This window comes from Triplophysa dalaica, chromosome 23, assembly GCF_015846415.1.
Source record: "Triplophysa dalaica isolate WHDGS20190420 chromosome 23, ASM1584641v1, whole genome shotgun sequence".
Classification (NCBI taxonomy): domain Eukaryota; kingdom Metazoa; phylum Chordata; class Actinopteri; order Cypriniformes; family Nemacheilidae; genus Triplophysa; species Triplophysa dalaica.
The window spans coordinates 8,223,754-8,249,225 of record NC_079564.1 but is presented as its reverse complement, the minus strand read 5'-3'; the positions used below and the strand labels follow the sequence as shown (position 1 = coordinate 8,249,225).

At 37.4% G+C, this 25,472-nt stretch overlaps 1 protein-coding gene across 1 annotated transcript; it reads right to left on the bottom strand.

The window, feature by feature from the left end:
- On the bottom strand, positions 1–24,864 carry jph1a (junctophilin 1a). The gene is made up of 6 exons (XM_056738898.1): positions 24,221–24,864; positions 21,605–22,367; positions 11,749–11,867; positions 3,076–3,734; positions 2,905–3,001; positions 1–2,326 (listed from the first exon to the last, which is right to left on the bottom strand). Exons 1-5 carry the CDS (start codon positions 24,597–24,599, stop codon positions 2,921–2,923), a joined length of 2,001 nt encoding a protein of 666 aa, XP_056594876.1. The 5' UTR covers positions 24,600–24,864; the 3' UTR covers positions 1–2,326; positions 2,905–2,920.
- Positions 24,865–25,472: the final 608 nt, after the last annotated feature.

The following is a 25,472-nucleotide window of genomic DNA, read 5'->3' as shown; positions in this document are numbered from 1 at the left end:
TAAAGAACAGATAACATTTTATTGTACAGATAAATACCATAATATTTCAAATGACAGAAATATGTGGGGCTCTGTGGGCTCAAATGTCCAATCTTTTTTTTTGCATGGAAGGGTTAAGAAAAGAATGTTGATCCTCCACATTTCAAATGACACGTGTCTTAATTTTGATGTGTGAGAAACAATGCTTGATATAAAGGATTCAAACGGCTGTTGACAAAATACACTTGTGGATTTCCATAGAAAAATATAATAGAATTCAATAGTGTAAAGGCTGTGTTCTGTAAAAATGCTTACAAATACAATAAACCTTTAATATATAAATGCTTTCTTGATTCTGCAACATTTGTTTTAGAAAAATAGTTCCTTGTCCTGCACTGTAAGCTTTCAGAAAATATAAAAAAGGGCCCATTGCGCTGCAAAGTGTTTTTTTGACGAATGCCCAATAAATCTAAACTAAAATTTAAATAAAATATTTTCTTAAATTCCCCTGCACAAATTTAATTTTATGATAACAGGCATTAATGCACCCCAGACCCCATGCAAACCAAAACTAAAAGCAATTGAGGGGAGAAACTGAGTTTTCCAAAGCCCTTGTAAACTCACCAAACACTGGAAACAATATCTATAATTCTATATATAATAAATACATTTTCTTTAATTAAAGAGGGAAAATTCACATTAATATAAACAAATATAAGTTATTTCATTAGGACAAAAACACTTACAATAGAGTGGCACATTTAAAACCAATTCCCAATGATTCCATCAGTCAGAATTTGCATATAACAGATTTAAGACGAAGACGTCATCTCTACTGAGGCTTTTTCTTTTTTTTCTGATTTCTTTTGAGGTAAACAGAAGCACTGTTAAAGACTTTTAAAGGCAATATCCTACTTCCTCAAGCACCACCCGACTGTGGCACTACCTGAATGCATTCAGTCTTTTGATATCCAAAGTATTCACGGTCACAAGCATGCAAGCAAGCCCTTAGCCTTGTTTTTTTTTCTTCAGTTACACATCAAAATTCTCACCTGCTGTCACATGTCATATATGACATTTGAAGCACAATAACTCTTCCACAACATGGCATGCACAATGGCATATTACATAAACACGACAAGTAGTCAATTCCCAGAATTCAGTAAATAACACACTTCATAAGACTTTTTCAGTTTTGCCATGATCAGGGTGGGCAAGCGCACTGCATTGTGGGAAATAGCATATCCAAAACAATTTCATGGCAATTTGTCACTATTTACCAAGTGGCTAATTCGTATGAATCTCATACATTTAGTTTGATTTGTTTTCGCCCCCGTCATGTTAGGCTTAGGGCTTCATTTTTACTGTTTTTTATAAATAATCCATAGTTTTCCACATAGTAGGAATTCAAACAAAATTGCCATCTTGGGAAATAGTTAAATTTTCCTGTGAGATCAGGTCGGAATATGCCTGTCATTCTGATGTTTCATTTCTTTTTTTCATCTATTGAATGCCAGAATAAATTGGACAAAACTACAAAGCCCCTGATTGGTAAAATATTACAATTTTGTAATTGTACAAAATAAATCATATTGCACATTATAAATAAATATATCATCTTTTTCCTCATCTAATTTCACACTACCGTGATACCAAAAGCTCACATAGGAGTGGGACTCGTGAAAAGTATACTTTGATTTTGCTAACGCAAACAGGATTTTGATTGATGTTCACAAACATAAAAGGAAAGAAAAAAGTATACAAAACAAACATGACCATTACAGTACGGTGAGCATCGACTTCCATCAAGAACCCAGCGGATCGGGCAAGGGTGTGCGTCAGATGGGAGACGCTGGTGAACGCGTTTGGTTTCCTCTAGCCAAGAGCAGCAAGATCAGGAACTTGTGCCCTCCCACTGCAACAAAGTCCCATGGACGCATTCCGCTGGCACTGCGAGTGCATTTCCCACTTACACGTCAGACGGTAAATGAGTAAGGCAGCTGTTCTTGCCCATCATGCAAAAGTGCATCATCAAACATTTCCAGTAAAGTCTCTGCCAAGAACCAGAGACCTGTGGAGTGGCTTCAGATATTAAGGCTTTCCATCAGCAGATATGATTCAAGTTACAAAGTTTTTCTTTTTTTTTTAAACAGTGTTTTCCTTCAATATATTTTTCCCTTTTTTAAGCTTTTTCAGAGCCACATGACACTTGACAAGGTCATTTTCAAGGATGATGCCGTGTGTTTCAAACTCCTTCAGGTCCCTCTGCCCTTCTGGAGATTCCTTGGTGTCACGTGGATTTCATAAAGGTCATAGACACAATTGTGTGGGTTACCAGCCAGCATCACTAAAGTAAATGTAACACAGGGTTAAATTTTGACATATAAACAGGGATGGAAATGGCACGCAATCAGTGGGGACAGTCTAGTTGAGAACTATGAGAACTGTGGTTCTCAAACTTTTTGAGCCACCCGACCCCGCTACTCACAACTTCAACCCAATAAAATATTCCAGAGATTAATTTTACTAGTAATATTTATATTTGTTTTAAAAAGAACTAATAATTAAGAAATATCTCAACTTATCTAGTTGTTTTACATATTTGTTTGATAACTAATTGTGATTATGGTGATTAATTGCCTCTTAAATGGCTTTGCTAATTACGATTAACTGTCATCCAAATTGTCATATCAATTTTATGTGCTTCCTTCATTAAATAATTGCCACAAATTGTAAATGATTTAAATGAATTTAACATTAATCCACTTAACATCTTTAAATATAAAATTCATATTCTTTTATTTAATTGAGAAAATATGAACATTAAATAACCTGGATAAACAGTTACAAAACATATTTTTTACTCTGTGTTCCAAGTTTAATTTGCCTCGAAGCAAGGGATGCAAAGATAAAAATAAAACTTACCTGATATAATACTCTTTCATGTCAGAAAATGGACAAAAATGATTGCCAAACCAATATTTAAAAGCATCACCATGGCAACCAAAACCGAGTTAGGACCCTGTGCAAAAAGACAAAAAGTATGAGGAAATAGTAAGTGCACTGTATGTGTATGTACATAGCACAAGTACTTACGGTATCCTCTAATCCTTCTTTGGCAAAATCCATGCTTGCTTTCTTTGCTTCTGCTAAGCTCTTTGGTTTAATAGATTCTTGTTTCCTGATCTTGGGAGTGGGTGTCCTGACCAGTTTAGGTGGTGGTGGCATCCTGGCCAGGCTAGATGGTGTCATCTCCGGCTCCTCATCCTCTGGTTCCTCCGGCGGAGGGATCTTTCCCATTGGTTTTACATAGTAACTATGATAAGCAGTGTGTAGCTGCCCATTACCTGTGTGAGCAATTTTAGGCTCAGGTGCCTTGGGGGGCTTTGATGGGGGGACGTCCTGCAGTTTGATGGCTGGAACAGGTGGAGCGACAGTTACTTTGGTGATCTCTGCCAAAATTGAAGCTCTCTCTTCATTGCTTATCTTGCGAGCTACACTGCTACTGTCTTTGCTTATCTTTCGGTTTACGCCGCTGTTGTCTTTGCTTATCTTCCGCGTGATGCTGGAGTTGGCTGCTTGGCCCTTTTGAGGAGGCGATGGTGTTTGGCTCCGGGGGGGAGAGTGAGTGGGAGTCGTGCCACGCCGATAGAAAGGGCTGCCGGAAGGATTCTTCTCCTCTTTTTCTTCCTTTGGTGGTTCCTCCTTAATCTCCTCCACCGGCTCACTGAAGCTTTGCTTGATGTAGTCGAGACCTGTATAGAAAGATGTTAAGTAAAGATAGGGAAACTCAAAGGCACAGATCTACAAACTGATCTATAAAGTCACAAAGTCAAGATTACAGGGCCTCAATTCAACGCTAATTGGTAAAAATATTTGTAAGGTGATATGCTATCAATAAAAAAAAAACACAACTACATATTTTACATACGTACATATCGAATTATTCTGAACATTTGTGAGGCATTCAAAAATCTCAGACAAATTTCTCAGATAAAGAGAAATAAGGAAGTAAAACATTTAATCTTGAGAGGTGATGGTCAAACTTTCAGATCAGTAAACTTGTGAATCTGCGAATGACGCAAACATGACTTAGCGTATAATACAGCTTACTTAGAAACAATTTAACCGTTGGTTTCATCATTCATTTGACATTTGCGGTATGCGTGCTGACCAACCTTCAAAACGACAGAGGACATTCTTAATGTTAAGGGGCTTAAAGTATCTTCTGGAAATTAGGTTTGGCTATAACGTGATAAGACCTTCATGAAGCTTCTAAAATGTTTCGTACTGTCTGAACAAAACTTCTGTTACAAAATCCCAGCGTTGTTTGTATGGTTTAGTGATCCGACGGGAGCATGGTAAGGTCACTCAAAGATTAATTTACAGCCCAGCAGACAAGTCTGTCCTTTAAGCATTTATAAAAAAACACTGGTTTAGCAAACTGAAGTTCTTAAATTCCATCATTTTAAGCATCACAAATATGCGTCTATAAACATCTATGAATTTACTTTGATGATAAAACGTGTCATGTCACAAACCCTGGTGTGGAGTATTATTATCTAACCAACACCAAGAACTGTTAATCATGAAGCTGTGTTGCACATAATGCTCTAAGATTGCTTTTATCTCTCTTTAATCCTCAAAAAGTGAAAGTGAAAGACAACACTTTAAACAAAACATTACATAAAATGATGTTTAATAACTAAATCTTCTTAATATTTATCACAAATTACTATAAAATGAACACCACTTTCTGAAATTGAATTAAAACATCTATTAAACAACACATTTTTGGGGGGAATCTATTGATAGAAGTGCAATATAATATACATAACTATGTGTTCAGAGGTGTGTAAAGACCTTACATAATGTAGCGTTATGTTTCATTACCTTTAAATGAGCTATTTCTATCTAGATACAACGCGGGTCCCCTTACATGGAGTTCACCATGTTGTTTGTACAGTAGCCCTAAACGTTTAATTGTCCTGTGTCAGCCTCCTTTGTGCTTTGTGCTGTTGGAAGAGGGAGGGGTTGAGTGAGCCGTTGGTTGCAGTTCGCAACCTCACCACTAGATGCCGCTAAAATTCATACACTGGACGTTTAAGAAAGTAACATTGTGTGGCATGCTAAAGACTTTCAGTTTACTTTTTTCTTTCAGTATATGTCACCATTTGTCAGCAGGGGAGGAAAACAACCCAAGATTCCAATGTAAATTTGCTTTAAGCGAATTTATCTTTTTTTACTGGAAAACTAAAAAAAATATTCATTGAAAAACATCAGTAACCCAAGCAAAACTACAACAACAATAGAAAAAGATGGGCAATAGACGTAACTCAAGCAATGGTTATGGAATTATATAACCAGAATGTCTATATGGACTATCTGCTTAAATCTGTTGGAACGTTGCACCTTCGCCAAACTTAAATTAGGGCAAGTGTCAGAAATGAGAGGCATTCATTTGATAGTCAAAGTAACAGAAAGCTGTCGTCTCTTGAGGTCGTGTAATGCACTAATGAGTGATAGACTGCTAAAATCACTTTGTGGTATAAATATATAAATACCTCAAAAATGTGATCAGTTCATTTGCACAAAATTGTGAGAGCCAATATGTTCAAAACAAATGTATTTTCCCCCATTGGCAAATCATTTTTCTTATGGCATTAGCCAAACAGAATTTATATTTTTATTCTGAAATGTCTTAAAAAGTAGTTTTGACAATATTTTTCTTAAAAAAAAAATGAAGAAAATACTGATAAAAGAAATTGCTATTATTATTATGAAAACCTACACGACTACTAATTAAATAACAAGATCCTCACCCCTACTTGTTACCTTAAAAGAAGACATGATGAGGCTTCAAAATGTATAATGAGAACTGCCATGTTGTCATGTGAAATTTAACTCCAAAAATAAGTGGTGGCAATAGAACCTCACGGGCACAAGGCATTTGACAAAGATCCAGAGGCCTCTCTTATGACATGAGGAGGATTATGAAATCTTTTCACCCGCACAATTCAATTACCCCTGACATAAGGCCGGCTGGTAATAAAGCTGTGCCATTGTTTGCACTTGTAACAGAATTAAGAGATCCAAGAAGCAGTGTAAACAAACCAATCTGGACATAAGATTTTGATAATTGTTTAATAATTGAAGAATAGGTCCTATAACCAAATGTACAGTAACTCTTGATTGATCTTTACTAGGCACTTCATAAAATCATTGCAGAGGTGTCTCACATGACACAATATATTTCATAATGACAGGCATCTGATGGAATAATATATTACAGACAAGATATTTAAAATTGATCTGTGTGTCTTTACCATATAATCAAGATACGATTTGCTAAAATACATGTTTCTGCTAAATGCACGTTATTCACAGAAACGTTGAGAGAGAGAGTCGCGACAACAGACATCATGTGATTCATAGAGACTTCAGATAGTTCCAGGAATTCTCTTTAAATGCTTTTTTTTTTTTTTCTTATCCATTAATTGACCTACGTCTTCAAATGGGTTAAAAGTCCGTCACAAACGGTCTGTTTTGCTGCAGCTCCATGCGTTCCTAGTAACTTCCGGGAACTAATGAGAGGCTACATGAACCGCCATTGCAGTAAAAAAACTGTTCCATTGGAGTCACCGGAGATGATGCAACTCTCTCTCTCAATGGCTCTGGTGTTTGCAAAATATTTTTTGTAATCTTTTATTGAAAATAGCTCCTAATCCGAAATGACTTTTATTTGATATCATTTCATTCACATTCTCGTCTAAAGTCATAGTGTTTAGTGCTTCGACTCCAACTCTCTGGCACAATTCCGGTACGTAACAACTACTTTTGACAACTTAATTCCCAATCAAATTCCCTTTAGATATACTGAATATTTTCTTTGCTGAGAAATATAATGCTGACTTTATAGGAACAAAAGCTACCATAATTTTCGGTTTACTGTCTATTTACAACAAAACTTTAAATATAAAGCAAGACTTTTCTTGTAGACGCTTTCCACATATAGACCAACTTCCTATCAAACTTCAACAATTCCAGAACCTAAGCCATCCATTTTTCACTGAAATGTCATATGACAGAAAGAGAGAGAGAGGGAGAGAGAGAGTGAGATTGTTGAGGGTCATGGGGTCAGGGTAGCACCTGGCCTCTGTGCACCTTGCATTGAGAAGGTGTGTGGTGATGGAGTGATTTAGAGTGACGTAGGTTGAGGAGGCACAGTCAGGGTTCAAGCATCTAACTGAAGGAATGGACAGCTGCGGTCATACCCGCTCCTGACCAATCCATTTCCAACTATCCCACCGTCCGCCCCAAGTAAAGGACACGCTCGCTTCAAATAGCTAAATTAATGTCACGCTATAAACCTCAATGGGTGGCTCATTTCAGATGGGGCCCGAAGACAAGGGACAGCGCAGAGCGTTTCCTGATGTGTTACAAAGGCATACTTAACCTCTGCTCCATTCTGCTACAAGCCAGAAGTGTCACTTACGAGTTCCAGTGGTCTTCTGGGTGCCATGTTTAAGAGCTGGCGGGAGAACCAGTCAACGCTGGAGATCGGGCTGATCATGACACATCGTTTTTAAATGACACATGAGATTGGAGTGGGTTTGCTTACACTAGGAAAACATTATATCACTAAATGACAGCTGCTTACATTAAACAATGTTGGTGAGGTATGAAAATGACCTGTTTCACATATCACATCAAAAGGCAGGATAGGCCATTCTTTTCAGAAACATTTTATGCTAGTTGGAAGTCTCTTTAAATCATAGCAATAAGGTCTCAGCAACGTGGTATATATATATTCATATAGACAGCAATGGAAAATTGTGTTTAGGTGTTTTTAGACCTACTGCTAAGAAAACAAGTTCATATTAACTTTAAGCAATACAAGAGTAATATTTGTATATCAATCTAGAAAAAGTAAAAAATAAATTAAATGATAACCTCGATTTGTATCACAGTTTTCTTGTGTCTTTCACATTGCTGTTGGATGACTTTATGTCACTCCTGAGGTTTGATTTCGTTGAAATTCTGCAGACACAGGACTGGATGGGCCACAATACATCTTGACACTCAAACATTTTAGAAAATATCCATCGGCTGTATATATAATTTCTGTTTAAGATGCAGAACCATTAAATATCCATCCAATCATTTCATTCAGTCCAAATGCAATGATAGGATGTCCTTCTTGTCTGTCAAACTATGTATTTGCATACCGCCGCACACCTTCTCGTGCATGCAATCGTCCTTTATCATCACATTTTAAGTCCCAGTGAAATAAAAAAATGACAATACCAATTTTTCATGAAATCATGAAAGCATTAATTGTAAATAGTTTATCAATGTGGGTCGTTCTCTTTTTAACATTCGGGTGCCCTCATAATCTTCAGTTAAAATCGGAAAATGCACGGTAACGACAAGCTGTCACAATTGACGTATGTTAGTCGGCTTGGGCGGAGCATCCGTTAACTCCTCCCCTTCAACAGCCAGTCTGCTGCCATTCCTTAAAAAAATGCAACGGCTGTTTTTATACATTCAATCAAATAGAAGAGAAAGACGAAAGCCACGCCCACTATTTCCCTCATTAGAAATTCTGTTAAACTCAGAAATGCATCAAAATAAGCATGATATTAACTTCCGGTTCTTTGGGACTTTAAGTGTTTTGGAGGAGGCGTGGCTTTAGAGAGCACACTGAAGGGATCTTTTGCTCAATGCTAGCTCGCTATATTGTTAGCCTGAAAACTACCTACTATTCCTTTAATGACCAAACAGTTACTTCAGTAAACCATTTAGCCCAGAAATTTGACCAGTCACGAGACATTTAAATAAAACACACATAAATACATTTACAAACAGGAATACTAAAAGAATGCAACCATGGTTGATCTGCAGTTATAGTAGGCGGGGCATCTGTTGAAAGCTAATCAGCCTAAATAAACACATGGCTGTCCTGTTCTCAACAAGTGTGTTGAGCATGGAAACCAGTTTCACATATAACAGGCTCATTAACAAATGATATCCTTCACTGGATTAATCTGAACTTCCAGTAATGCTGCCTGTGATAAACCCATTTATTTTGTGATTTACTGTTTTGTGCATAAAATCATCATACTTAATTTAAAGAAAACGTGTGAAAGTATAACCTTGATATCTTGACCAGTGAAATGAATGGTTGAAATCAAACTTGAAATCCCATGATTAAATTATTAGCATGGATTTCATAGACAGGGTCACATGATAAATGAAAGATAAATGCCTGGAACATTTATTAACAAAATTAAATCCACAAACAAACTATCTTTAGGGATTTTCTGGGGTCCACTTTTACCCTATATATTTTGTGCATCTTTATGGCTAAGGGTGCTTCATATAATGCAATCCATCAATGGACAAAGTCTTACGTTTCAAATTCTTACAAAACCAGTTTTGATTCCCTCGTGAACAAGCAGGAATTATGGGGTGTGCCTAAACACAATCTGGTATTAGATTTCACAAACAATACATTGAAGTTTAATGATAGGGTGGTAGATCAAGTCACTAAGGGAATAAAATAAATGGTACAACAAAAAGGATCTCATCATAACACAGGGGCAGATCTGAGCAATATATACAGTATACACTTTGAAATTCCTCTGAAACATACAATAATATCTCCCTGTCAGGTACCTGTGAAATCTGATTCATTTGCATTCACATCCTGTCTAATCCTATCTCTCTCTCTCTTGTCTAGAATGTGAAATCCAGTTATAGATCAGCAGAGGGGTTATGTACCAGACCCTTGTGAGTTTGACCTTTCTCCCCTGACCTCCCTCTGTTCTGTTGGCAGGAGTTTTGTGCCGGTTTGGGTGGGGCTTGCTTCTGAAAACTGAGAAGCGTTTCTGGGACCCTTTCCATAAGAGGTGACATGTACAATAGAGCTGTAACTTGACATGCCCACTTCTTATCTGAATGCACTTACTGATAACCGATGTGCTGTGTGCACGACACACTTGACAAGCCTACATTTTTTTTCCAGAGGACATTCTCTCTTTGATACGGCACTCAAAATGTTTTGACTCCTGTCTGAAATAATTTCAAAGAAACTGTAGGAACTGCCGATGATTATATGACGGGTGGCACTGCTAGTGAGCAAAAGGAACTCATGATGTTTAAATATAATTCTTAAATCATGAAAGCCAGCATATTTCACGCTTGTTTGAAATATATTACGCAGATAAACATTTAGATCACAAAGGTCTCAGTCATTCTAGACCAATTATGAAAAATCTGAACAAATAAACTTTTTTTAGAAAATAAAACTTTTTTTTAGAAATTACTACAGTATACCTAATCAGATTAACATACTTTATGATGTATGGCTGTGTGATATTTATGAAAATATGACAATAAGCTAATAATAATAATGCTATATTATGCGATACGCTACGGGTGGGCGGAATGACTAAAAATCGATTTCACAGAATGAGTAATTTTTCACGGTAACAATCTTCCATCGTTATTCAATATCTCATTTGTCGTAAATTGACTTATAACAGTTCATTTGAATGCTCACCATATAATGTTATAATGAAGGCAAATTATTCTAAATGTACTAATCTTCTGGCTATATCATATGTATACAGTAGGAAGATAGACACCAAGTATAACAATAAAGTATGAATATATGCAGAAACAATAAGATGACTGGTGTTATAACCTGGTCACGAAACTACAGACTAAAAGAAGGTCAAAAGTGTATTTGATTTGTTACTTTATTATGGGTGCATTAATTCACATGTTTTTTCATCGTAACTCCCAACTTGGAGAGCACCGAGTTAACCACGCCTACTTATTTACATTCCGCGGAATACACGGAATTGAAAAATCTCTTACGGTTTACATTCTATTCAGAATTAATGGCATATTCTGTCACTACGCCCTAATACAATAATTCTTTAAAAAAAATCAATCCATATCAAGACATTTAAAAACGGACTATTTCATGTTTCACATTCTTTCTAATTATTGATCATCTTCCACACACAAAGCACCAAATTATTTAGTTATTGCAAACCATAGCGATATATATATTGCGATTTGCACACAATTTGTGTTATTTCTTTAATTTCGATATATTGTACAGCGCTCATATGATGCCAATATTTTATCATGAGACACGCAAGAAACAATGAGACTAGTTCAAAGTTATCCATGCAGTGCCATATTTGAATTAAAGGTTCAATGTAAATGTTTTTTGTTTCACTAAATAAGCTTAATATATTGTCACACACACCAGTTCCATTCAGAAGACATTTACTAAGCAATAAGAGACATTTATGACAGTGCTACCAAAATAGAAAATTCTGCCATCATTTAATATCCACCCTAAAGTTGTTCAAAACCTGTATAAATTACTTTGTTCTGCTGAACACAAAGAAAGTTATTTGGAAGAATATTCCCAATTCAGTTCTGGGACATCCTTGACAACTATAGCTGGAATACTTAAAATGCTAGTTAAAGGTGCCACCAAAACTGTTTGCTTTCTCAAATTCTTCAAAATACCTCATTTTGTGTTCAACAAAACAATCTATATATTTTTTCTACTGTGGCAGTCAACAGGGTTCAACAGAACAAAGAAATTCATACAGGTTTGGAACATCTCAAGAGTGAGTAAATGGTGACAGAATTTTCATTTTAGGGTGAACTATCCCTTTAAGTTCTGGTGTCTTGAAATTTCAGACTTATTTTGAGTGTGTTTGGGTATTTGTTGTACTGTACCTGGTTGATAGAAGCTGGGAGATAACTCTTGGGCCACGGCTCTGGCTAAGTCCGAATCTTGACAGGATGCAAGTGCAGCTTGGTCTGCTGATTCACTCTTAGTTCTTGCGTGGGCTGTCCTACACATGCAAACACACAGTGTAAAAGTTAACGTTACAGTATTCTATTACATCAAAAGTATCAATGTGTCAAATGTATGAATTACATCCTATTAAACACCTAACCAAATAGCATCTTCTAACAAGTAATTCGACACTCAGAAATAACTTCAAAGCCATTTGTGTCTTTTAACCAGCTGGTCTCATGGTCATTTTCAGTGGGTATGAGGTATGAGGTCAGTTGACCTCAGGTCCACACAAGATCTGAGCACAGATGTTGTCCATGACATTAACAAAAGACTTAAAAGTAAAACGTTGCTTTGATATTTGCGCTAAGACATATAATATAATAGTAAATATAGTGAATTTATTACATTAACTTACATGTTGTCAACAGTGTTTCCGCATAGACCAGATGTGTGTGTGCGTGTGTAGCTAGGAATTTATTTGAATGATTGTTTCGCTGAATGTCCATATTTGGGTCAATGAAACGAGGATGCATTCATTTGTGTATTGATGTGACCTGCCTTTATATAGGGAGGGAGACAGAGGGAACTGTGTGTGTATGTGCAAGTGTGTTTGTAAGCATTTGTGTTTGTGCATTTTTGTGTGTGTACGCCGGAGGATTCCACCGCCTGTAAAGCACTAAAGAAGCATGCTGACCCTCAAATCTAAATCCTGCTCTTACAAAGGGGACAAAGCACTAAATCCTGTCAGAGGGTGGAGACCGCAACTTTCTCACTCAGCAAACAACATGCATGAGTACTGCAGCTGGTTTAATATGCATTACAATAATATCTCCTATCTTATATGCAGAGTCAGCCAATGAGTGAGCCATTTATGGGGCGATTTGTAAACAGGGCGGAGCTATAAAAAAACACCGCTCTGTGTGAGTACCACACAGAAACTAATCCTTGTAATTTCAATATGTGATTAGCATAGCTAAGATATAGTTTGTGTGGTAAGAATATGATGAGAACTGTTTGAGTTCATATTGATATACCTTTTGCATGAATTGTTGTGGCATTGTTGAGTGCTTTTCGGAATTTCAGTTCGATTATTTTTCAGAAGGAAAATATATATTTTTTATAAAAATCTGAGAAAAAAAGCGACTTCTGAGAAGAAAGTTTCCAATTGCTCTCTATTTAAAGGAGTACTTTGGCTACAAAATGAAAATTCTGTCATCATTTACTCACCCTCTTGTCATTTCAAACCTGTATGACTTTCTTTCTTCTGCAGAACACAAAAGAAGATATTTTGAAGAATGTTGTTAACAGCCCCCCATTCACTTTCATTGGTTACAATAGACGTGAATGGGGGGATGTGCTGTTCTGTTACCAACATTTTTCGAAGTCATACAGGTTTGAAAAGACAAGACGGAATGTAAATGATGAAAGAATTTTCATATTGAAGGTGAACTACTCCTTCAATCTTATTAAGATGATCTGATCCATCACCGTTTAATCCATTTCATTGTTTCTTATTGTTTTATAACTATCAAAACTAAAAAGTTACTAACAAATCAAAAATAAACAAATATATAAAGTTTGATGACGGATTTGGTCGGACGGCTTTAATGAAGCAAGCATCATGCTGCAATGGACTTATGGACGGAAATCAAGAGATGACCTGCTTCTCAAATCCCTTCATAACCCCTGACACGCTGTTTTTATCTCTTCACAGTACGGACAGATTGGGCCTGTGCAGCTTTAGCATTAGGCATTAGTTGTTTTTTCCTTCGTTTCATAACTATTACGCAACCCAGCATCAAATGCACAAAATAAATTATCTAAACCACAGAGGATTAATGCAACCTGGTTCTTTTGGCAAAAGAGCCCGTAAAAATGAGTAAAACGTAAAGTCAAAAGAGGCGTTAGGCAGAATAGGCCAACTAAAAAGATCCTTATTTGCTTTGCACAGATACACTATACAGTACCCTATATAGTACTGATCTCTCCTTCTTCTTGTCATCATGATGGATTGAGATCTGAATAGCATCTTTACAACCCTTACTGGACAAAGTCGAGCACTATTTTAATCATTCAGCGTGATCTCAAAATTTTTAAAATGCAAGAGGCCGGATGCTTTCAAAAATAGCTTGCATTAGGGGACAAAGTGGTGCATTCTGCCAAACCTCAGATTCGGACACATGTGCATATAATCCTGACAGTTGCATAATAACAATCATCGTCTTGTTCTTATGCAGACAGTGTGAAGGATGTGAGGGAAGTGATGAAATGACATTGAGCTCCAGACGACTCAATTTGCCAGTTTTTGGGGGTTAAATGAGCAAGTTTTAGAGGTTCATCGATAAGAGTGTACATATAAAAACCATCTGTAAGGCCTAATAAGCATTTTAAACGCAAAGTATGTAAGTTTATCAATCTATTTTTTTATATTTACAGTAAAACCACAATATTCTATTCATATCAGCTTCAAAAGTCTGAGACCACTAATATATTTTGTATTTATATATATACATATAAAATAAAAAATTAATCAAATTAAATTAAATAATAAGTGTAAATGAATGTATTATTAAGCAAAAAAATGTATTATTGTGTTTAGATTTATGTTCCCTCATGGTATTTGCCTATTTACATCTGTAGTAAAAAATATGAATCATTGTTGCAATAAACAAATACATATTCTCCATTTCTTCCAAATGCTTCGGTTTCTGTGTACAATAACACCCCTGGATATTTAAAACCAAGGTATGCATTTCTGCACCACTCTCATTTTTTGGAGCTCTTGAATTTCATCCCCTCAACTCGACCTCCTTTCAGGCCACAGTCGGCACAGGCGAGTGTCTTTCTGCCCTCAGGATTGGATGGTCTCCCTCAGGCCATGAGCATAGTTTGTTAAGAGATGAGATGACATATATTACTGAAACCAGCTTTTGTACGTTTTTTACTGTAATGGTTAAGATGATGATTCTGAATGCAAAGGCTGCTTTTAGATCGAGGCAGGAAAAAAGTCAATTTAAACCCAGAGCTTTTGCTGAATTTCTGCTACATTTGCTGACACTGTGTTCTCTTTCTCCCTCTCTGATTTTCTCCTTCCCACATTTCCTTGGTTTTACTAACGAAAGGCCAAAAATCTGCCTCCTAAGATGCTACGACAGAGAAAACTAGAAGGTAAAGACATCAATCAAACTCTGGCTTTAAGTCATGAATCATTACCCTCAGTGACACATAGACCTCAGTGTTGTGTTGGTAATGCTATTTGAATACTGTGACTTATAAAATTGGATGTTTAGGTTGTATGAGTTAGTTTGAATAACAAATCTCTTCGGGGTATGACAAGGGTTGATTATGCACTGGATAGAGAATATCCTTACTGAATCTTAAATATATACTGTATATATACTGAATAGATATTTTATAAGGTTGCACCAAGTATACAAAAATGGACTAGTCATAAAAGAAGTTCTTTCAGTCAATATACTGTATATACTAGTGGAACACCTCATAAAATCCTTCAGATTATTAAACATAGCGTTTAGCATACCTAAAATAGTATGCCATTAGCACAATGCTTCATTTATGAATGTACAAGAGTGATGCTGGACCGAGAGCAGGTGAGAATGTGAAATTATGCTGACAATTATAAATGGCCTGCTAAAAAAAAACACATTCGTTCATCCCAGTTGTGTTGACTAGCAAATGAGTTTGAGGCAAAATGGTATGAGTGACATAGAGCAACCGACATAACCAATGACAATCCTGTCAGCCATTGTTAGCATATGTGTGATATATCTACTTACATTATACAGACTAGAAAGGAGCTACAAACAAACAAACAGAACAGAAAAGCACAAAAATAGAGAAAATTTACCACAAATAGACATCATAAAATACTCAGAGAGCATTGTCTATGTAATGGAATATTCATTGATTCATAAACTATGGTAAATCATCATTCTTTAGGCTGGTACAACACAAAGTGAAAAAGTGTAAGCATGGCCTGAAGAACATCTTTTCAGTGTCCATTACCAAAACATAGACAGATGCTTGGTTGGAGCGAATAGTCATAACCAGCTTTGATTTAATGAAAAATACCCGGTGAATGAACATTTCTGCCTGGATTATTTTCTTAATCTCTTTTTGACATACTTTGATTGGCGGTCGCTGACGTTGTAAATTCACTATATATGAACTGCCAACAGTCAACATTATAGATGTTGTTTCATCTCAACAACAAAAACAATTGTTACTGCGCTCTTTTGTGAACTCAACTGAACCTTCAGTACACATTCAAAAACAATTCGCTATTTGCACAAGATGGTGCCAGTGAGCTTTTAGGACGCCAAAGTCGGCGGAGTAATTTCCGGTCGTATAACACTGTTTATAAATATGGGTGTTTTTTATATTAAAAAGAAAGTAATATGCGATATAAGAGATCCTCTTTTCATTGCTGAGCACTTCGTTTAGCCGAAACAACTCCATAGTGTTATACGACAGGGAATTATTCTGCGCATTCAGGCGAAACAAAAGCTCCGGGGCCATCTTGTGCAACTAGCCCATAGAGTGTTTATAGATTATTTCTGATAACAAATAATCTGATAATCAAAAGAAACCACGAAGAACCGTTACTTTGTTAAACTTGTCTCTTCAATTTTTTGAATTTAGACTCCAATACCAAGCTCAAACACTAGATGTCAATGTACCATACGGTTGTTTAAATGTGACCAAACTACATGACCCGTTCAACAAAATGTTTATTGAGTAAAATGGACACTCAACTAAATTTAACAAATCGTTTATTTAATACAATTATTATATAAAATAATGAGACAAACTAGTATTAACATAAATTAATTTAATTATAAATAGTTATATTATTAGACACTAGCCAAACACAAACCTGGAAATCAACTGGGGGTCAGGCGTCCGATAAAATGTTCTATATAACTTTCCTGCATCAAAAATGGCACCAATGTTACTTTATTTATACCAAACTACTGTAGTAATAGTTTTCTTAACGCTCATAGAGATTTATCCATCATGTGACTTCATAGCCGCGTTGTGTTTAGATGACACAAAAAACTGTAATATTTTGGGTTAATATTGGAGAAGCCATTGCATTTCTTAGTTTGCATCATGTCAATGAGATCTGCATCCTATGCTTCATCCTGTGATGAGCGAAGTGTAATCGCATTGCCCTCGCTTTCCAATTTTTTGCTCTTTATTTAATAAAATAAATAAATAAACAAACGGGAAGTAGAAGCGAACCATCTGCCTGGCTCGCAGTAACACTTCTATTGCGGAAAAGCCGTGCATGGCTAATAGGATGACTGGATGCAATCACCATGGCAACTCTACAGCTCTCTGGCAGGTGCTTCTACACATCATCTGTCCCTGTGTTAACAAATAGCAAGACCATTTACAAACCAAGCAGAAAAAGCACCTAGCTCATGATCACAAATACTTACATGACACACAGGCACAAACAGAAATGCAAACACATATCTAGCCAGACATTTCACCATGCCCAATGGAGCGAACCGCTTGTGAGCTTTTACAAACGCTCTAAAGGATGTTGTACTTGATGTCTCTCATACAATGTTCCTAACAACCTGTTAGAGAAAAGGTCAGACTGCCTGGCAACACACCACATCGAGCTCCATTTTAATTAGGGCAGGACCATTTCCTGGTCTTCCAAACCCTTTCCTCACTTTCCATTCACTTCAGTCAATACACACAGGTGAAGTGAGCACGTCTTCCCCTTCGCCGGCTTATTTCACGAGCCAACAAATCCATACAACCCTTTCATTACAATCCAGGTTAAAGGGGAACCTTAGACAGTTTATAAACGAAACCGTATGTCAACCTGTTCCCTTATGTAATATAAAAGCTATGTTTTATTTATCCAAGTCCAATCCATAGAGCATTAAAGGACTAGGTTAAAAATTGTTAAAGCAACACATAGTTATTACATATAGTTATGGCTTCAGAAGACTTACATACATCTACATTATATAGACATTTATAACATTAAGTCCGCATTCACTTTCATTACTGTATATGAAATAAAACAGAAGAAAAAGCCATACAGTTTTACCACGACATGAGATTTAGCAAATGATGTCAGGACTTAATTTAAGCATGCTAATTCCAAGACACATCAATTAAAAACATGATGGCTTTAGTCTTTTTATGTGTTGCTCATATTAAGCTCTAGTCAGGGGACCATAGAAGAGTTCGACATCAGCACGTTTAATTTTAGTGGTCGGGGTGTGCTCGAGGGTACGGTGGCTCTCACGTGGGCCCGCGTTGAGCTTGATGTAGACAGGCTACTCACTCATAACCTGTCAGCATGAACTAATCCCTCACAGCAGATCAGCGCCACTGTGAAAAACAGAGCAACCGGATTGGACGACTCAATCGGCCTCTTGAACCAATAAAAGTTTGATCTTTTTCGTAAATCTCTACTTTCTTTTGTTTTCTTAGCATTACCTGTCGAGAATTACTAAATTTGTTTGCAAATTATAAATTATTAAAAGATAATACCTAGTTATAATAATAGAATAGAATACAATCAAAAATTAAAACTTTTAGTCCTACATATATTTTTTTTATGAATGTATATTTATTAATATTTTAAAAAGATTCATAATTTATATTCAATTATTTTTGTTTATTTGTTTTAAATATATTTTGTATAATGTTAACTGTCTCATTGTATGAGTGTGTTTACATCTGTGCACATGTGAGTAGAGAACAAAGGCAGATGAAGTCATTGTTGCCATTGATGATAAACGTTTGTAAACTCGATTGGCATGCAGGGCAGATGACAGGCGGGCAGTGATGGGCTACTGTATCAACTGCGGCTGGCTTATGTATTTCTGTCCAGAGCTGATAAGTTGACTCCATCCTCGCCTTATTTGGTCAGTTAAAGGTCTGTGCTGCTGACACAACAGTGCATGAGAGAGAGAGAGAGAGAGAGAGACTAGGTGCACATGGTAGGGTTGTATGTTCAATGAGCTTTTGATCGCTTCTCTGCCCCCTCTGGTTTTTGGTGAATGACGTGAATGAGGATCAAATGGAGCTGTGTATGTATGCCGAGGGAAGAGAGTGTGAATAAGTTGAGAAAATCAAATGCTCTCGCAGTCTATAATTCATAGTCGCCAACATAGCCAGGGATACTACTGTAACTACGTGTCACAAGTTTGACTAAACACAAGAATCGTACAATTTTGTTTACATTGGCAAACCCAAAGTGCACGCCCAAGTGAATTGCCAACACCCCTTCTCATGGTGTCTGATACTGACCTAATATTCTGTAGCCACCCTGACATCAAATCTATCATAATTCTATTCACAGAGAACTCCACACTAGTTAACCTTTAATGCTAACACCTAAAAAAGTAAATTCTGTGAGAACAGTGAAGTAAACGATATCCCCTTTACTCATAAGAGTGCTACTGTATAAATCTTTAAACCAACGCTAGCCAGCCAAGAGCGCAAACTCAGCTCAGCTGAAACCGAATGCACGCCGTAATGCATAGTAAAAATTGCTTTACTTTCATTTGACAGCACCTTTAATGACCCTGGTGTACGAATCCTCTAACCCTCGAGCCACTGCTCACGGGAGGGGGTGTAACCACAGAAGATAAGCTACACTCAGAGGGACAAATGCCAGATATACAATACTCTTCACAGGCCACCCAGTACATGCACACAAACACGTTGTTGGTTGTATCAGTTCTTTACGCACCATAGAATATACAAGGACAGAGTTCACAAAAGTAAGGGAAACTGTCAGTGATATGAATGTGGCCCTTAATCTTGCTGAAATGACCAGGAGTTGTTTTGAATGGTCCCTATGCACTTGCCAAAGTTTGCATACTAAGACCCCTTTGAACACTGGGAAGACGAGTGCAGCCTTTATTCTACATCAAGTTCTTTATGTTCATGATCACTAATATGACATCAGAACATCAGGGTCACAAAGCACACAAGCATTTTACAGTACATGTATGGGCACGTGCATTATGATGTTTGTTGTTCAAGGTTTGTGTTAGCAGCGCAAAGGTCATTCATTCGATTCCCAAGTAACACATCTCCATATTTATAAATAGGATGGTTATACCTTCAATGCAATGAATAACATTGAATAAATGCACGTTTACACACGTACCAACAGTTACATGCTCCACTCAGTGGTCTCTATCTCTTCAAATCAATACCTGAAAAAAGTGTATTGCTCTCATCTATAGATCGTTTCATCAGATGCACGCGCCAGGCCCAGAATAAACTTCTGGTTTTAATAACAAGTTATTTCACATTTAATTCATAGTAATAATATTTTATTTTTTATTTTAAATAAATGAGAACTACTCATCAGTTATAGATTCTTTGCTGAGGTCTCCGGAATTTAAGTTTGGGCCAGGTAACATATGTTTATGTTGTTGCCGCTGAAACCTATAAAAATCTGGTCTGGCTATGTATTAAAGACGCTGCTTACACAATGGTTACACATATTCAGCCAAGAGTAACAAGGTAACAATTGGAATTGCTGTGATCACAATCCTGCTTTATCCACCAGAGATCTTGCCTGAATTACCGTCCCATAAGTTATTTTAGATAAAACACATTTGCTAAATACATTTCACCTCATTTCATGGCAAAATTAACCTGGATATGATCTATTACAATGGAATTTACACCTGCAAAACTTCATAAAAAGATTGACAGATTTCTGCAGGATTCCAATGCTTGTCAATGCTAATATTTGTCCCATCACGTGCCCTTTTGTGTGTTGAGTATTTTGGCAATATTTTGTGGTAATCACAACTCTAACACACTTTACAACACAACAGTCTATTCTGCAAACCTATTCTTTAAAAATCTGAAATCTTTTCTTTCTGTAGGGTTTCAACATTAAAGTGGGAGAAAACAAGTACAGCTTTCACATTATTCCAGACATGGATAATCCTTTCCATTGACTCATTAATGGAACATCATGATGCAGGTAACCTTAAATGCACTGGTTGTGTGCATGTAAAATGGGTTTGACGTTATTGCAGTGCCTACAAGATCCACACCAACTTACTTTTCGAAACATCAGCGTGGTTTATTGAGGACTGAAAGATGACCCCTAAATAGAAAGTTCTAGTCAAGGAAGGAACATGACCGTGTGTGTTCCCCAAGACCTGTTCAGGATGCTAAGAATTTGTGTGCCTTGAATAAATGGTTTACCCAGTAGGCCAGTACAGCAATTAATACGTCTGTCTAGTGTAGCTTTTGGCAAAAGAACAAACATCATAATAGTCTCTATGAGATACATGATCCCATGACTTCTTTCTGTGCATCTGAGCTATGCACAAATAATAGAAACCAATCCTCTTAAAAGGTTGCGCAACTTATGAACTCTGCAATAGACTCCAAACCACTTAAGAAGATGATAGAATCGCACCTAAAACACAGATCTTAGTGTGTGAAACTCCAAATCTAAAAATAGGGCTACGACATATGGTTAATGAATTACTGTATGTCTGAATTGCTCGCCGGATTGAGCCATACGCCTGAACCTTGCTGACATTACAACTTTATAAGTAAAGGACAATCTTGGGAAAGTGAAAGTCTTGAAGTAACCTGGTACATTTGGAATTTGCAAATGAATTACTCATAGGCACTTTCCAGTTGGTTGATATGATGTTGGTTCAGTTGGTTCAAATTAGACAAAAAAAACACATATTGTAAAACAACTGTAAGTGACACTTAACAAAGTTTATCAAGAAGAAGATGCCCTACCTTGAAACTGCTATTTCCACTTTAGTCCTGGCGATAGCTGCCGCCCTTCGTGCGCCCTCCACAGCTCTGTCCACTTTTTCTTTCGTTTTGTGGTTTTTAAGAGGAATAAGTTGCTTCCTTATCCCGCGCACCAATACATTATTTTTGTACTTCCCCTCCTCTTTGGTTCCATCCGGGAATATTGTGCATCCGTATCCATGCCTCTTGTTGTTCAACCATTCTCCATCATACTTCAACCCGTTGGATCGCTCACTGACCCCGAAACCATTGCGTTTGTCATTCTTCCACTCGCCCAAGTAGGACTCGGTGGTGGTGGCATCCACGTGGTCCTCCATGGGCGTGTACTCCTCGGGCATCTCTCCATCTCCATAGCTGATGGTAGAGTTGGCGTCGCTGGAGCTGATGCGGCTCATGGTGGCATCGCTACGCGCAGAACTCCGTTTGCTAGAGATTGAGGTCTTGGAGTCAGATTTACGGAGCTGACGGAGGCTACCGAACAGGGATCCGCGGCGGAAAAGACCCTTCTTCTTGCCCGTGACGACTTCGGTATCACTGTGAAAGTTCAGAACGAAACCACCACGGCTGCCAACCGGAGTATCTGGTACAGCATCCTGCAGAACGGTGCCGTTGCTATGCACACTTCTTAAGGAGGCCAGGGAGGTGCGAAGAGGAGAGCGGATAACTGTGGCAATACCGTAAGGCACGCTTTGGCGCACACCATAGCCATGCCTCATGCCCCCCATCCACTGGCCTTGATAGGTGCCTGAAACAGAAAAAGAAAACATTTAACTTCTATACATTAAATGAATGAACAACACACAGTTGATGTGTGTTGATGATGTTTCATACTCTAAAATGTTAATGCTATCATATTTCTTTATCAAAGGTATTGAAGACTTTTATCACTGTGTACACTATTATCATGGTTTTCTTTTACGTATTCTTTGTTGTTTTTTCAACAGCAATTGTTATAAAAAATATATAATATTTAAAATATTTCTTAAGCCTTTAAGAAATTATATAAACATTTAAATTGTTTTACAACTATTTTATGATTTGTATGTAATTAAATAATGATTGCTGAAGTTGAAAGTATTCTACATTTTAAATTGCCCATAGTATATTTTGTTCCTAAAATATGATAAATGATGATAAAATATGATTGTCAGATATAGGATACTTATAGGCATAATACACTTTCTGATAACTTTTTAAATGTTATAGTTATAATCTGAATAGCCACCAAAGTATGTCAATGTTGGTGTAGATGTTGGAGCTGAAAGAGGGAGGCGGCAACCTGGCACGTCCCTACTACACAACAAAATTGCAATTAGCTATTAGAATATTAAGATGATATTAAATATATCACCTATCTCTTTTATTTCTTTTTTTTCTGTGGTTTATTTAGCCAAGTTGTGCAAGCACTGTCAAGCTTGTAGAGATGCAGCAATAGTGCCAGATGAGAACTGGTTTCCCTGGCTGGGCCTGGGTTCTCCCAAGTTTCTTTTTCTCCACTATAGATTTGGGTTCCTCGCCACCATTTGCACACTGGCTGCACTTGTTTGTCTCGCAGGGGGGCCGTGACATCAGCTTAAGAATTTTGAAAGAATATTATATTTAAAAGTAACATTTTGCGTGAATTATTATTACCCCATATAGGAATTGATTGTCTGCATAATTTATTACCAGTGTTTCTCTTCTTTTATCTTCTCTCTCTCTCTCTCTCTCTCCTCTCTTTGTGTGCGTGTCAGTGTGTGTATATGTATTGTATTGCTTATAGTAATAATGTTTCATGTAGAAATGCTTTGTAACAATTAATTTTTTAAAAGACTATATAAATTAAGCCTGATTTGAGTCGTTGTAGTACAACTAGTTAAGGATGAACTTGCAAATACTTTGTAATAAGAATATACACAAGTATCACTGTAATCTCACCTTAAATGTACACACCCCAATAAATTATGAAATAATGACTAGCATTCGATAAAAATAAAATGATTCAAAATGATAAATTATGTGCTTATAAATGACGCATACTGTCAGCTGTCGGTATAAATGTGAAAATAATTCCTTTAGACTTACAATACGTCATGTTCAAATTCGGATTTGTAGTGAAAGGCTGATATGATTTTTGTTCTAATCAATTCAACTGGGCGTTCAATGGTTTTAACCTCACTGCAGATAGATGTAAGCACCTCACAGTGATTGACTCAAATCCATAACCGAGATCTGACATCTAAATGCTTAAGAATGTGCAGTGCCACTATAACTTGTTAAGTGATGCATGGAAGATTTGCTTTAGGATAACATTGCACAACAATGTCAGCAAGATCAGACTATTCAACCACAAAGACATTTGACACAGGTCACTAAATCAATGTGGACCTGTGGGAAATCTATTGTGGCTCCAAGATGCAAAACGTATGTAAATGTTGGATCACATTGCAGTGCCTTTACACACAGAGTAGACAAGTTTATTAGACAATTTATTAGACACCTCTTATCACCAGAATAATTTCAGTGTATTTTTAAAACATGATTTTACTTAGACCCACTGGCAATGGCCTTTGACCTGACAGTTCAAACATAAACACCACATTTGTAAACAACACTTACCACCGTCCCCATAGGTTTCGACCCCATAACCATCCTGCAGTCCATTACTCCAGGTCCCATCGTATCTGGCAGGTGTATTGGTGCTTTGCCGGACCCCATATCGCCCCTTGAACCCGTGACTCCACTCCCCACGATACAGCCATTTCCCCTTGGTCTCAACACCCAGCCCGTGCCGTTTGCCCTGCGACCAGTAGCCCTGGTACGTATTCCCGCTGGGCCAGGTGTAAACCCCGACTATCTCAAAGCCGTGGGACCAGGACCCCGAGTACTCGCCCTGACCCTTGGGTCCCGTGCAGATGCCGTGTCCGTGGGCTTTCCCGTCCTCCCACCCGCCGCAATAAGAGCCACCATCGTCGAAGTCGAACCGTCCGCCCGTCATTCAGAATGGGATGTCAATAAAAACAGTCGTAAGGTTGCCGTGCGCTTCTTCTTTTCGTTCTCGTTCATTAAACCCGGAGTTCGGCAGCAACGATGAAAACACGGTGAAATTGTCGCAACGGGGATGTTGACGGGTGCTTTTGGTTGGGCTGTGAGAGTATGAATGAGGAGGCAGGCTTAGAGCATCATTCCCGGAGCCGCACACGCCGAAACAGCCGCTGCGTTGCACCGACTCCCTCCGCTCGCAGGCGCTGCGCAGAGCTGACACAGCGGCGCAGCTTTGAGAGACGCTGCCAATACTCTTGCGTCATTTAATGACTCCGCCCACCGCAACAGACGAGAAGGCGCAGACTCCGACCCTTTGAAATGCTTCTAGTGCATAGTTTAAATGGCAGTGCAACTTGATTCACTGTGTCATGGACAGGTGAATTTCTTTGGATGGTTTCGAAAAGGCTGCATTTTGATCTGTAATAAAGTCTATTGAAGTGTACTTTATATTTGTGTCTACAAATACCTCTTTTTAACAATACTTGACGATTACGTAGTACTGGCTACCATAAACCTTACATAACGTTACATAGTATTTCTCCTTTTATAAGGTATAAGAGATTCATTGCAATTGAGTGAAAAAGGGAATGTACTGATCTGCAAAATCACAACTTCCTTTTACGTCTATTAGCCTACACATGATAACACGGGTCATAAAGGATAATAAAAGTACATTCTTTATGATGTGATATGGATTATGACTATCCATTAATAGTATTAGTCTATACTTGTTTTAAATGAAAACAGGAACATCTCCACATATAATATGTGACCCTGGACAACAAAACCAGCCTTATGGGTAAATGTTTCGATATTGAGATTTTTA

Excerpts from the sequence above, each read along its gene's own strand:
- jph1a (XM_056738898.1), bottom strand. The coding sequence starts at position 24,599 with ATGACGGGCGGACGGTTCGACTTCGACGATGGTGGCTCTTATTGCGGC. Across the intron at positions 11,868-21,604 it reads GTGGAAATAGCAGTTTCAAG|GACAGCCCACGCAAGAACTA; the intron begins GTAGGGCATCTT and ends TTGCATGTGTAG. Across the intron at positions 3,002-3,075 it reads AAGAAGGATTAGAGGATACC|GGTCCTAACTCGGTTTTGGT; the intron begins GTAAGTACTTGT and ends CTTTTTGCACAG.